General features: G+C 49.1%; 1 protein-coding gene across 2 annotated transcripts; it reads left to right on the top strand.

The window, feature by feature from the left end:
- Window positions 1-6286: 6286 nt before the first annotated feature.
- myl4 (myosin, light chain 4, alkali; atrial, embryonic) lies at window positions 6287-13130 on the top strand. 2 transcript variants are annotated; one of them, XM_084678680.1, is made up of 7 exons: window positions 6287-6443; window positions 9986-10157; window positions 11487-11514; window positions 11747-11896; window positions 12041-12214; window positions 12500-12577; window positions 12777-13130. In XM_084678680.1, the coding sequence occupies exons 2-7, from the start codon at window positions 10053-10055 to the stop codon at window positions 12803-12805; spliced, it is 564 nt and encodes a 187-aa protein (XP_084534806.1). In that variant the 5' UTR covers window positions 6287-6443; window positions 9986-10052; the 3' UTR covers window positions 12806-13130. The 2 variants fall into 2 exon arrangements, with proteins under 2 accessions (XP_084534806.1, XP_084534805.1); XM_084678679.1 differs by lacking the exon at window positions 6287-6443 and having other exon boundaries at window positions 8788-10157.
- Window positions 13131-13386: the final 256 nt, after the last annotated feature.

Genomic DNA, 13386 nt, shown 5'->3' with positions numbered 1-13386 from the left:
CTCTCTCCCTCCCTCCTCCCTCCTCCCTCCTCCCTCCTCCCTCCTCCCTCCTCCCTCCTCCCTCCTCCCTCCTCCTCCTCCCTCCTCCTCCTGCTGCCGACATTTACATTTAGTCATTTAGCAGACGCTCTTATCCAGAGCGACTTACAGTAAGTACAGGGACATTCTCCCCGAGGCAAGTAGGGTGAAGTGCCTTGCCCAAGGACACAATGTCATGTGCACCGGCCGGGAATCAAATTGGCAACCTTCAGATTACTAGCCTGATGCTTTACCTGCTTAGCCACCTAACTCCCCTCCCCAACTCCCCGACATCCCTTCCAGGACGTTTTTGTTGCTGCCTACTTTGTTGGGAGACGTATCAGGACATCTTTAGCGTTTACGCTAAAAGGTTATCTGGTCAAACCTATCCCAGACTACCACGGAATGTTATTGGATCACAATGCGTCTTGGTGATCCTTCACACTTGTTTTTAGTGCTGTCCACTAGCTCACACAGTGATTAACAAGGCAGCATTCCAGCCCTGTGCCCTGTCAGCTCCCTGTGTCACACAGCCTTCTGTACACTGCAGGCTAAAATCCCTCCACTCCCTTCTATATAAGCTTCAGCCGTCTCCTCGGCACACAAAATCAGAGTACACACACATGTAGACCATTCATACACACACACATGCTGTTGATTCACTTCAGCAGGAAGACTTAGCAGTCCTTATTGTGTTGCTGTCCACTGGCCCGAAACCAAGGACTCTTATTGGTCACTGCCAGTTACTGTTATGTCATAATTGGCAAGTCAACTTGTAAATTCTTAGAGTACATCAGCTCTTCTGTTGGCTGTTTAGACAGCTACTGTGTTGGACTGTACTTAACTAGCTGGTTAACTGTTTACCTTGTTAGTCTAGTTAGCTTGACCTAACTACTTGGTTATCTGTTTACTGAACTATCTAGTTAACTAATTACCTAACTTGATTGTTAGCTTGTTTAACAAACTTGTTTGTTAGCTGAACTATTAGTTTTTGTTTGCAGCTGACCAGAAAAGACTTTGGTTTACAGATGAAGCTGCCATGTCTGGTTTTAGGGTGGCAAGAACTCAAGCTGAGGAGACTAATATTTGTGAGAACCTGTAGGCCACTGAAACACTAGCTGAGCGGGTCAGGATGGGAGAGAGAGGGGAGGGGGGAGGGAGAAGGGGGAGAGAAGGATGGGAGAGAAAGGAAGGGAGAAATGCTGGGTGGGTCGTTAGGGGAGGGAAGAGGGGGAGGAGTGGGGGTTGAAATGCATTTAGAAATGATTAGGAAGAAGGGATGAGTTAAGCCGTGTGTGTTTTAGGGGAAGTGGGAGGGTGTTTTCATGTGTGAGTCTATATGTGTTTGTGCGTGTTTGTGTGTGTTTGTGTGTGTGTGTGTGTGAGAGAGAGAGAGAGAGAGAGAGAGAGAGAGAGAGAGAGAGAGAGAGAGAGAGAGAGAGAGAGAGAGAGAGAGAGAGAAAGATACACCATGTGTGCATGTGTGTAGATTCTTGCGCACACACTAAATTATGTTTATGGTGCTGTTAAGTATGTGAGAATCGTGAGAGCGTTCCATTTCTGAGAATCTGACCAGGGGGTCGTCACCCATAACCTCACCCTTAACCTCTCTCTCACCCCTATCCTCACCCTCATCCTCATCCTTACTGTCATCGACACTGTCACTCTCATAATCACTCTCAATGTCTGCCCTATCCTCACCCTCACACATACCCCACCCTCACCCTCCCTTTCAACCCACCCTCACCCTTAGAATCCATGTCACTATTACTGTCTGTCTGTCAACTATCTTTCTCTCTGTGTCTTGCATTGCACAAGGAAGATGCCATTAGGGGGTGGGGAGGGGGGAAAATAAGAGGGGGGGAGGAGGGGGGGGGGGATAAGAGGGGGGGAGAAGGGAGGGGGGGGGGGGAGTAATGCCGTGCAAGTAGGCTTCCAGAGAATGCCAGGCAGGGTATTCCTATCCGGAAACTTCCAGGTCTGCAGCATGGGGGATTTAGCATCTCTCTCACTCTCTCTACTGTATATGTGTTTAGATACAAGTATTCATATTTTACCTATATGTCTCTCTTTCTCTATCTCTCTCTTTGTAAATGTATATATAAACATGTCATCTCTTTACATACAGTATGTATGTAGGTATATGTCTCTACATACAGTATGTATGTAGGTATATATCTCTACATACAGTATGTATGTAGGTATATGTCTCTACATACAGTATGTATGTAGGTATATGTCTCTACATACAGTATGTATGTAGGTATATATCTCTACATACAGTATGTATGTAGGTATATATCTCTCAGCCCCTGTCAGCCCCCCCTGTGACCACCTGTCAGTCAGCTACGGAAGTTCAGAGGGCCGAATGGTTCTGACAGCCTCTTCAGGACTCCCGGCACCAAACTGATAAACCATATGAGCTCTATGACATCACCTCCTTCTTCCGCCACGTCCTATAGGCCGCAACATGCCGGCCGGCGGCCCATGATAGGACAAGAGCCGCCGGGAGACAGGGGGCCACACCTCCAGAGCATGTCACCCAGCCACACCTCCAGAGCATGTCACCCAGCCACTTGTCGCTACGATAACGGGCGCCACACAGCATGCTGGGAGCGTGGCGGGCCTGGGGGGCCGGGGGAAAGGGGGGAGAGGGTGGAAGGGAGGGAGAGGGGGAGGGGGGATGGATGAGGGGGAATTGGGAGAAAGGTGGGGTGAGGGTGGAAGGGTGAGTGTGTGAATGGTAAAATGGAGGGATTAGGGTTAGGAAGGGGATAAGGAGGGAGGGGAGAGAGAGGGGTAGTGAAGGGTCGTCCAGAGAGAGGGTTGGAATGACATGCGTCTGGCTTGCCAATCTAACTGACAGACGTAAGAGGAGGGTGTGTGTGTGTCTGGGGAGGTCTCTTCACTCCCCAGCTTGACTAACAACAACAAAACTGCCCCTCTCCTCCTGCCCCTCTCCTCCTGCCCCTCTCCTCCTGCTCCTCTCCTCCTGCCCCTCTCCTCCTGCCCCTCTCCTCCTGCCCCTCTCCTCCGGCCCCTCTCCTCCTGCCCCTCTCCTCCTGCTCCTCTCCTCCTGCCCCTCTCCTCCTGCCCCTCTCCTCCTGCCCCTCTCCTCCGGCCCCTCTCCTCCTGCCCCTCTCCTCCTGCCCCTCTCCTCCTGCTCCTGTCCTCCTGCCCCTCTCCTCCTGCTCCTCTCCTCCTGCCCCTGTCCTCCTGCCCCTCTCCTCCTGCTCCTCTCCTCCTGCCCCTCTCCTCCTGCCCCTCTCCTCCTGCTCCTCTCCTCCTGCCCCTCTCCTCCTGCCCCTCTCCTCCTGCTCCTCTCCTCCTGACCCTCTCCTCCTGCTCCTCTCCTCCTGACCCTCTCCTCCTGCCCCTGTCCTCCTGCCCCTCTCCTCCTGCCCCTCTCCTCCTGCCCCTCTCCTCCTGCTCCTCTCCTCCTGCCCCTCTCCTCCTGCTCCTCTCCTCCTGCCCCTCTCCTCCTGCCCCTCTCCTCCTGCTCCTCTCCTCCTGCCCCTCTCCTCCTGCCCCTCTCCTCCTGCTCCTCTCCTCCTGCCCCTCTCCTCCTGCCCCTCTCCTCCTGCTCCTCTCCTCCTGACCCTCTCCTCCTGCTCCTCTCCTCCTGACCCTCTCCTCCTGCCCCTGTCCTCCTGCCCCTCTCCTCCTGCCCCTCTCCTCCTGCCCCTCTCCTCCTGCTCCTCTCCTCCTGCCCCTCTCCTCCTGCCCCTCTCCTCCTGCCCCTCTCCTCCTGCCCCTCTCCTCCTGCTCCTCTCCTCCTGCCCCTCTCCTCCTGCCCCTCTCCTCCTGCCCCTCTCCTCCTGCTCCTCTCCTCCTGCCCCTCTCCTCCTGCCCCTCTCCTCCTGCCCCTCTCCTCCTGCCCCTCTCCTCCTGCTCCTGTCCTCCGGCCCATCTCTTCCTGCTCCTCTCCTCCTGACCCTCTCCTCCTGCTCCTCTCCTCCATCTCTGTCTCTTCCTCTCTTTTTCGATCCTCTCCTCCCTCTCTCTGTCACTTCCTCTCTCTCACACACACACACACACACATTTTTCCACGCTCCCTTTACCGGCTCTCTCCCCCTCTTGCCCTCCCTCCCTCTCTCCTCCCTCTCTCCTCTCCTCCCCGCCGGTGCTGCTATCTCCTCTGTCTCTTCAACACCCTGTCACCTCCCTCTCTCCTCTCAGGCTCTTCAGACACACCTCCCAGAACGTTCTCACCCATGCTTCGCTGGGGAACGTCTGGACAAAGAATGTTGGTACGAAGAACGTGTGTGAAGTCAAGAAACTGCCTAGAAGGGTGTGTGGAGAACCAGGTCAGGTCAGGCTAAACTAGGCCCAACTAGACCAGATCTAACTAGACCAGACCAGACCAGACCATCTCCCTCCTGTCTCTGCAAAACAGACTCACTCTATTGATACACCCTAGGTCAGCAGTAGCCACTGTAACACACACACACACACACACACACTATCTCTAACACACAGACACACACACACACTCTGACACACACACTGTCTGTCTCCTCACTCTCTCAGCAGCTGAACATACTCTGTAAAAACAGACAATTAAGTTACATGTTTTTGTGTTATAGATGAACAAAAAACTATGTTTTTACAAATTAAGTCATTCAATCATTCTGACACACACACACACACACACTCTGACACACACACGGCACGTTCTAGAACAAGTGGAGTCCAAATGGAAAAGTTTAATTGGGGTTGGCATCGCACACAACACACATGCACAGATATGCACGCACGCACTCACACACACACACACATGTACAGAAATGCACAAACACACACACACACACACACACTCTTCGAAGAGGCTCCAGCCCCCGGACATGGTTGCCATGCCAACAGAAGCCCCATGGAACGCAGGCTCCGTGCTGACAGGTCATGATAGAAAGATGCTGGACAACCTGATCTACACTCTGATGAGGACGCCCGGAAAACAGACTGTGTGTGTGTGTGTGTGTGTGTTTGACACCAGCTACATGACTTGGCATTGAGATGAATGGTGGATCCTGGTCTTGACCACATGCACACAGAGTCTTTGACTATAGTCTCTTCTGTCCCTCTCTGTCACGCCTCTCTCTCCTCCCCCACCCTCCCCCACCCTTGATGCAGATGAAGCCATCACGTCTATTAATAATCCATCCAGCCTGGGCAGGGAGGGGGCAGGTAAAGCGTCAGTGTGTGTGTGTGTGTGTGTGTGTGTGTGTGTGTGTGTGTGTGTGTGTGTGTGTGTGTGTGTGTGTGTGTGTGTGTGTGTGTGTGTGATCTGATGTACCTGTTACTAAAGGGTGTCCCGCCAACACCCTGCCACTCCTGACAGCATGTGTGCGTGTGTCTATCTTGGAATGTCTCTTTCAGAAATATACACACACACACACACACGAAACATCGCCCCCCAGATCAGATACTGCATTTGGAAACCAGAAAGCGAATCTCTGTTTCAGTGTTTTTAAACCATCACTGCTGAGTATTCAGGGTTGGCAGATCCAGTTGCAATAGCAGGACCAACATACTCTGTGCTCTGATGATACGACACCAACACAGGGACTGAAAGAGTACAAGAAAGAGAGAGAGACGGAGAGAGAAGGGGGGGAGAGAGAGAGAGAGGGAGAGAGAGACGGGCAGGAAAGACCGAGAGAGAGTTTAGAGGACGGTGAGATGAGGGGCAAATGAGCAAGGACCATGAGTCCCAGCTCCATAAACCTTCTGGAACTCTCTACAGAAAAGTGTGTGTGTGTGTGCGTGTTTGTGAGAGAGAGGGCAGAGAGCAGTAATGCATGTGTGTGTGTCGTGTTTGTGTGTGTAGAAGCTGAATGTTTACATCCACCCTGGGATTTGTCTCAGCAAAAAGGAGAGAATCCGACACCAATACACAACTTCATAACTTCAGAAATACATACACACACACACTGTCAAACAACTCTCTCTCTAAAGCTCCTTGGTTAAAGTATCTTAACCTCTGAACTTTGTAGCTGGACACCTTATCTGTCTTCCAAATGAGGGTCACAATTAGTCAGAAGCATTTTCACTCAGAAAAACACAATATCAAAACATCGTATCTCACCTACTCAGTTCACCCCATGTACTCCTCTGCCGGAACTCCTTAAGAACAGCCTAATACCGCAATATTGAGTTTGAAAGTAATATAGTGTGTACGATGACAGGTAACTTTGGAGCCGACAAGAACATGAGATCAGTTACAGTTCTCAACGAATGTACAGCTCACGGCTACATGATTTCACCGAAGCAGAACACTACACGGCATGGGGTTCGGGCAGGTCTTTCTAAAGCTGTGTTCCGTATAACCTTTCACGTAAATATTCACTGACACGGCCATGACCACGCTCGAGAGGTGACTGGAACACGCAAGGACTGGCCTACTTTAAAGGAGAAACAATATTTTAACGGTAACTATTTATAATCAATAACCTAAATCGGTGTGGTAATTTACGTTATGAAATGTTAACGGACAGAGGTGTTCTTATTTACGAATAAATCAATACAGGGCAGGTGTCTTGGAATTGACTAAAATAAATAAGACGAGGTCTCGTTAATTTAATTGAGAACTTAATGAAGTTATGAAAGTTAGTCGCTCTTTTAAAGCCGGAGGTCTCGCTGACCTGAGGTAAGCTGCAGTGTAAACACTGTAAGAAGATTAGTGTACTTCAAGTTCACAGCTCAACTAAATGTTCAACATGTTCAGCGAGCGCTCTTTTCGCTTCCCACGTACACATGGACGCTCAAGCCCCGTCAATCCTCCGCATAGCCCTGACATCTCACACACACACACAACTCTGTGATATTGTTTACCTTGTCCTGTCAAAAAGGTATTTCCACAAAACCCTAGTACTAGCCGGGTGGTAAGTCTTCGCTCAATGCTTTGCTTGAAACGTTCCCCGGTCTCCGTCCGCGCGCCGCAGGCCCCAGGACAGCTGCCGCTGACGCACTGGCGTCTTGAATGTAACCTGAGAGCGCGCGCAGGTAGGATCATCACTTGTCCAAACTTCTCACACTTAGACAGCGGCGCGTTTCTCCCTTGCTCGGAGAACAGATGAAAAGTTTCGTAACGAGAATATTAAACCATGACGGATTGTGATGGGACAGGTGTCTTCAGGAACTTATAAAGTGCCATGGTCGTCATGTCCACATGAAATACGACTAGCCTACTCTGCGACACACAAAACCACACTTGCAGGACACGTATCAATGAGAACTTTTTGACTTTCGACTTTTTGAATGTGGTATCCTTGTTTTTTCCTGTATGTTTACTTAGTGTTTACATATATTTTTCGCCTGTGTCTTACTGCAAGTGGCCTAAAGCGACGGTTTCGTCTGCAGCTGGTCCTCAAACCATGTTAGACTAAGTGTTGCTTCATGACACGGAAGAGCGAGTGTCTTTCTTTTTTTTTTTATGAATTCCTTTGCATTTAATCAATTCACTAACGCAAACCCGGCTCCTTAAATTAGGCCTATTTACCAATATTTGACGTGTACTGAGCGTATGGTGAGCGGTGGACATTTCTACACTCGGTTATTCTCTGAGAGTTCTGGAACCTATTGGGCCATATATATATATATATATATATATATATATATATATATATATATATATATATATATATATATATATATATATATATATTGTATCTATCAGTTTATATGTCAATCTATTTGTGGGCTGCGATTTAGCAGTGTTGTATTTGTCCACCCGCGCATTGAGGCCTCGAGCACCGGGTGCGTGCTGTGCATCAGTGTGCAGTGAATGCAGACTACAAATCTACTGAGGGTCTGATCACCCGCCACCAGTTTGCAAAGGCAGTTTATATTTCCCGTGGTACGTGGTTAGTTACGGGTAAGCGAGACCGTGTAATAGATTCGACACATGTTGTGGTTGTGTCAGTATAACGCTCCGCGAGATTGCCGAACTGACGTTCCCAAGAGTGTGTGGGTCTCACGCCCCAGAGATTCTTCTAACTGGCATAGGTATTTGTGGCGCATGCTGAATCTTCAAATATGTATTTATTTTTTAACAACTGTTAGGCCTTGGCTATATAAAATGGCCCACTGCTTAATCTTTTGGGGTATTGAGTTGAAAAACAAACAGGTCCACTCAACTATGAACTTCAAATAACCCCCAAAACAGGCCATCCAGTGCAGAACAAGACTCTTTTGACTGATCAGAGAAAAACACATTTCAAGAAGATTCGGTCATAGTCTCTCCCTTTCTCTCGCCATTTTTTCCACCCGTTTTTTTTCCATTTTCCTCTCTTCACAGGAAGACACATTCTCACTATACGGTCCCATTCAGGGCCAGGTTAAGGTCATCTGGGGGCGGGGGCAGAAGCCTCCCCCGGCGAACACATTTTTACAAACAACTGGATTTAATTGAACAATTGAATTATCAGGTTTAGGCCGCCTACTGAAAAGAACACAGGATAGACAATCAGTGTGGGACTAGTTTGAATCCGCTCGTCTACTTTTTTTAAAGGCAAAGTCACGAATCAAATCGTTGAAGTCAATTTGGCGAAGCAGGTCAAACTCGTTTGACATCACCTTCATGCGAAACCCTTGTTGTCTTGCATGCTTTGATACCGGCAACGACACGTGACGCTAAGAGAAGGTGGACTTAACTACGGGTGGGTAAATGCATCAAAAAATAAAAATAAATTGTGCTTTTTCCCGTGCCGGGGCCCCCTAGTGGCCGGGGCCCGGGGCAGCAGCCCCTCCTGCCCATTGCACAAACGCGGCCCTGGTCCCATCTCATGGGAGTAGACCTCTCGGAATCCCCCAACAGACTTAACACCTACAGTAAATCTACGGTTACTTTCCGAGGGACCGGCTGTGCCAACACTGACTTATTTAGGGTTTAGTTATGAGCACCACCTACCGCGGCGACTACAAGTCTGGGACGATATGTTTTTTGGAGTTTGGAAGATGCGTGTATGGTTGAAATTTTCAAGATATAGGCTATAGTTCAGAGCAAGGCCGTAATCATAATATATATTGGGGGGACACATCCCCCGCTATAGCTGCAAATACTTTTTTGCAACCCTCTTTGGGTCAGCCAGCAGAAACATTTAGTTCGGCCGAAAGGCAGACCATCATTGAATCAACAGCGTAATCATTTGCCACTAGATTTCGCTAACCAAAGAGCCAGAGACTTGTCGGTAGTGAGTGAGCCAACCTTGTCACCTAGCGGCACCTAGCGGTTGTAATGGAGAGGTACACACCGCTGCTGTCTGTCTCTTTGCTGTTGACGCAGTTGACCAGAAGATGGCAGCACGCACCCGCTCAGATACTGAATCTAGACTCATATGAAGAGATTTTAACATGTTCTATAGAACTTCAGCAATCTGCACCATTCACGTGCGGACAGTGGTGTAGTCCACTGACGTAGTAAACTCGATGCCAACGAGGATGTCCCGTAACTGTAAACGAGCGGGGTCACGTGGTTGGGGAGGCCACATGGAGAAGGCCTTATGCCCATTACTTTACACTAGACTACAACCATAAAATAACGACAAAGCAAAATGAAGCTAGATGGCTTCCAACATTAAGATCCACTCCATTATTTAATCCCACCCCTCTACCTCTCATCTCTTCTCCTTCACAATTTTATCTTTTGTCTTCTCTTGAGAATTCCTGGATGTGTGGAGTCTTTGGGTGTTCCAGCACACGTGTGTGTGTGTGTGTGTGTGTGTGTGTGCGTTAACATGTCAGTAGGGAGAAGTCAGACATCCTGTCCTTATATAGGAAGTGTGTCATGTTGTTGGAGGTCTGGTCTCAGTTGGGACCTTCAGAACCGCTATAAAACCCTCCTCTCTTCACACAACATCCTGAGCTCTCACACACACACTCTCTCCCTCACACTGTCTCTCTCCCTCACACTGTCTCTCTCTCTCTCACTGTCTCTCTCCCACTGTCTCTCTCCCACACCCTTTTGCTGTAGCTCTTCTCCCACACAGCCTTTCTTTAAAGCACTCACACTCACACACACACTCACACCAATCAAGAGAATGGCCCCAAAGAAGCCAGAGCCCAAGAAGGAAGCAGCCAAAGCGGCCCCCCCTCCAGAGCCAGAGAAACCCAAGGAGCCCGAGTTCGACCCCAAGAGCATAGCGGTGGGTCAAGGGTGGATGTCGCGTGTATGTGTGTGTCTGAAAATGTTTGTGAAAGTGTGGGAATGGTTTTCCGTGTGTGTGAAAGTGTGTTGGAATGGGAATATCTACGTCTTTGTGTGTGTGTGTGTGTGTGTGAGAGAGGGAATGTGTGTGAAGAAAGAAGGACTGCGATGCACTGTAGACTCTGTCAGTGTAGAGACAAGGTTTACAGCACAGTCTACTGGTAGACAACTCTGTGCAAAAGAGCTTTGCCACAATTTTTCTGTATTCAAAGCCAAGCTCATCACACCGCGTCCCTGTGTCCCTGCCCCCCATGTGTTTATCTGTGTCGATGCATCTGTGTGTTTGTAGAGGATATTTCTGTTGTTCGGATCAAGGTGTGGAACAGTTAAAACATGGTTTAGGCAGAGTGAGTTTTATTTCTGCAGATCTCCAGGGATGATCTCTGAGGTTCTAGGTGGAGACACAAGTCTTCCACATCCTTTGATCCCTGTCAGAGATGTTGGAGGAGACAAACTGGTGTGGATTGACAAGACTTTGGGATGAATAAATCACATTTGTTAATGGTCCACTGTTGAGAAACGGAAAAAAGGTGGATCTCAGCTGTCTATTCTGGTTTCCTCGACTCCTCTTTCCCTTCCTTCCCTCCTTCCTTTCCTCACCTCCTGTCCGTTCCTCCTCTCTTCCATCTGCTCTGACTCCGTAAAGGGACACTGTTGAAACGCAGATGGCATCTCATTCCTGGCTGACATCCGTTTAGCCCTCCTGGAGGGAGAGGGGAGAGGAAGGTACCCTAGAGTGTTGAGATGCCCCCGGGATTACAGCCCTGTACCAGAAGCTGTTAACGTCCCTCTGTATACATAGCAGCTCCCACAGAGAGAAGACGAGAAGCATCTCTCTCTCTCCATACCTCCGCTGGAGACGAGACCTTTATCCTAGGATCGCTAACAGCACCCACAGGAAGGAGCAGCATACCTCTGTGTGTGTGTGTGTGTGTGTGTGTGTGTGTGTGTTTGTGTGTGTTTATACTTGACAGGAACTCCCATAAAGAGTTGTGGCTCCAAGAATACCAAAGCCCTTGTTTCAGGAGGGACAGATTAGGGTGTAACTGAACTCTTCTTCAGAGACAGACAGCTGATGTAGGATCCCCTGGGGTCTCTGTCTCTAACACACACAGACACACATACATACACACATACATACACACACACACGCACACACGCTCACACACACATTGACATGCACACGCTCACACACACACACATACACACACTTACAAACACACAATTTCTCTTTGACCTTCTGATTTTGTCTTTCCTCTCCTCTCAGATTGAGTTCAGCCCTGATCAGATTGAAGGTAGGCAACCATCACAGTGATGGAGAATCATCTTATTTCATTCTTGACTCACTATCTATGGCAAGGACAAACAATAATTACGCCAGGTGGCTATGCTGAAAGGCTAATGTTTATACAAATTATAGACTGTGAATGACAGGTAATCTATTGTAAGAGCATCCCCATACCTACACTCATGCACAGATGTTGTTGCTGTTGTAACGCCCCTCTGTCTCTCTTCCTGTTCCTCCAGAGTTCAAGGAGGCGTTCATGCTGTTTGACTCCACCCCCCGCGGTGAGATGAAGATCAGCTACGCCCAGTGTGGTGACGTCATGAGGGCGCTGGGGCAGAACCCCACCAACTCTGAGGTCATGAAGGTGCTGGGCAAGCCCAAACCTGAGGGTCAGTATGATTGGTCCGTTCATGCTTGAGGGTCAACATGATTGGTTGGTTCGTTTGCTTCGGGGCTCAGTGTGATTGGTCCCTCTCTCTCCCTCTCTCCATTGTTCTCTTCCTCTCTCTGAATCCCTCCATGTGCTCCATCAGAGATGAACACTAAGATGATCGACTTTGAGACCTTCCTGCCGATGTTCCAGCATGTGTCCAAGTCCAAGGACCAGGGCACCTTCGAGGACTTCGTCGAGGGCTTGCGAGTCTTCGACAAGGAGGGAAACGGCACCGTGATGGGGGCGGAGCTACGCCACGTCCTTGCCACTCTAGGTCTGACTCCCCGCCCTCACCCTGTGTCTGACTCCTCCCACAATCCAAAACTCAGCTGATGAAAATAGAATATTCAGTCTCTCTGCTCCCCTAAAGTTAAACGAAATCCGAGCTTGCATGATCCGGCTGGTTACAGCACACTTAAATTCCTAAACCAATTCGAACACAAGCACAATGATGTTCTATGAGAACACTGAGAGGTTCTAGAACGGTCATCGTACCTCAGAGTTAGAATGAGCTGAGCAGTGAGGTCTGGGAGCTGCTAACATGTGTGGTGGCCTGCAGGGGAGAGGATGTCGGAGAAGGAGGTGGAGCTTCTGATGGGAGGCCAGGAAGATGGCAGTGGCTGCATCAACTACGAAGGTACTGAGACAACACTACAACTACTACAGTTCTGCTACTACAGTACCACCACCAAAATACTACCAGTACAGTACTGAGAACCTGGCATACAATCTATGACTTTACATTTGATTCTGTCTGTCTGTCTCCTTCACTCTGTCTCTCTCTATATTGCTCTCTCATATCTCTAATTCTCTGTATACCTCTCTCTCTCTTCCAGCCTTCGTCAAACACATCATGGCTGGGTGAAGGAGTGTCCCTATGTAACTCCAGGTTCAGATGAAGCTCTCCTCTTCTCTACTGTCCTCCCTCAGGATCTCCTCACCCACATGGCTCTCTCCTCCCTCGCTCTCCACCCCTCCCCTCTCCACTCCTCCACTGTCTAGAAAGTGTGTGAGTGTGTGTGTGTGAGTGTGTGTGTGTGTGCATGTCCTCAGACAGGACAAGGAGTTAGGATATCACTGTGTCTCTCCACGGCTAGTCTCTCCACTGTTCACTCATCCAGAGGTCTTATTTATTGACGTTAGCTCTACGTCACGTCAAAATTTCAACAATAAAAAACTTGCGTGTCAAACGCTGTCTGAAGTGTGAAAGTCTGTGTTACCATGACAACGGTGTCTCGCCGGCCGGAAGATCTTGGATCTCTTGAGTTAACTGAGTTAGCTGAGTTAGCTAGAGTTAGCTGAGTTAGCTGAGTTAGCTAGAGTTAGCTGAGTTAGCTGAGTTAGCTGAGTTAGCTAGAGTTAGCTGAGTTAGCTGAGTTAGCTAGAGTTAGCTAGAGTTAGCTGAGTTAGCTGAGTTAGCTAGAGTTAGCTGAGTTAGCTGAGTTA

This window comes from Hypomesus nipponensis, chromosome 17 (genome assembly GCF_054491055.1).
Source record: "Hypomesus nipponensis isolate SF chromosome 17, ASM5449105v1, whole genome shotgun sequence".
Lineage (NCBI taxonomy): Eukaryota > Metazoa > Chordata > Actinopteri > Osmeriformes > Osmeridae > Hypomesus > Hypomesus nipponensis.
The sequence above is the reverse complement of the archived record's forward strand: the minus strand, read 5'-3'. Positions and strand labels throughout refer to the sequence as shown.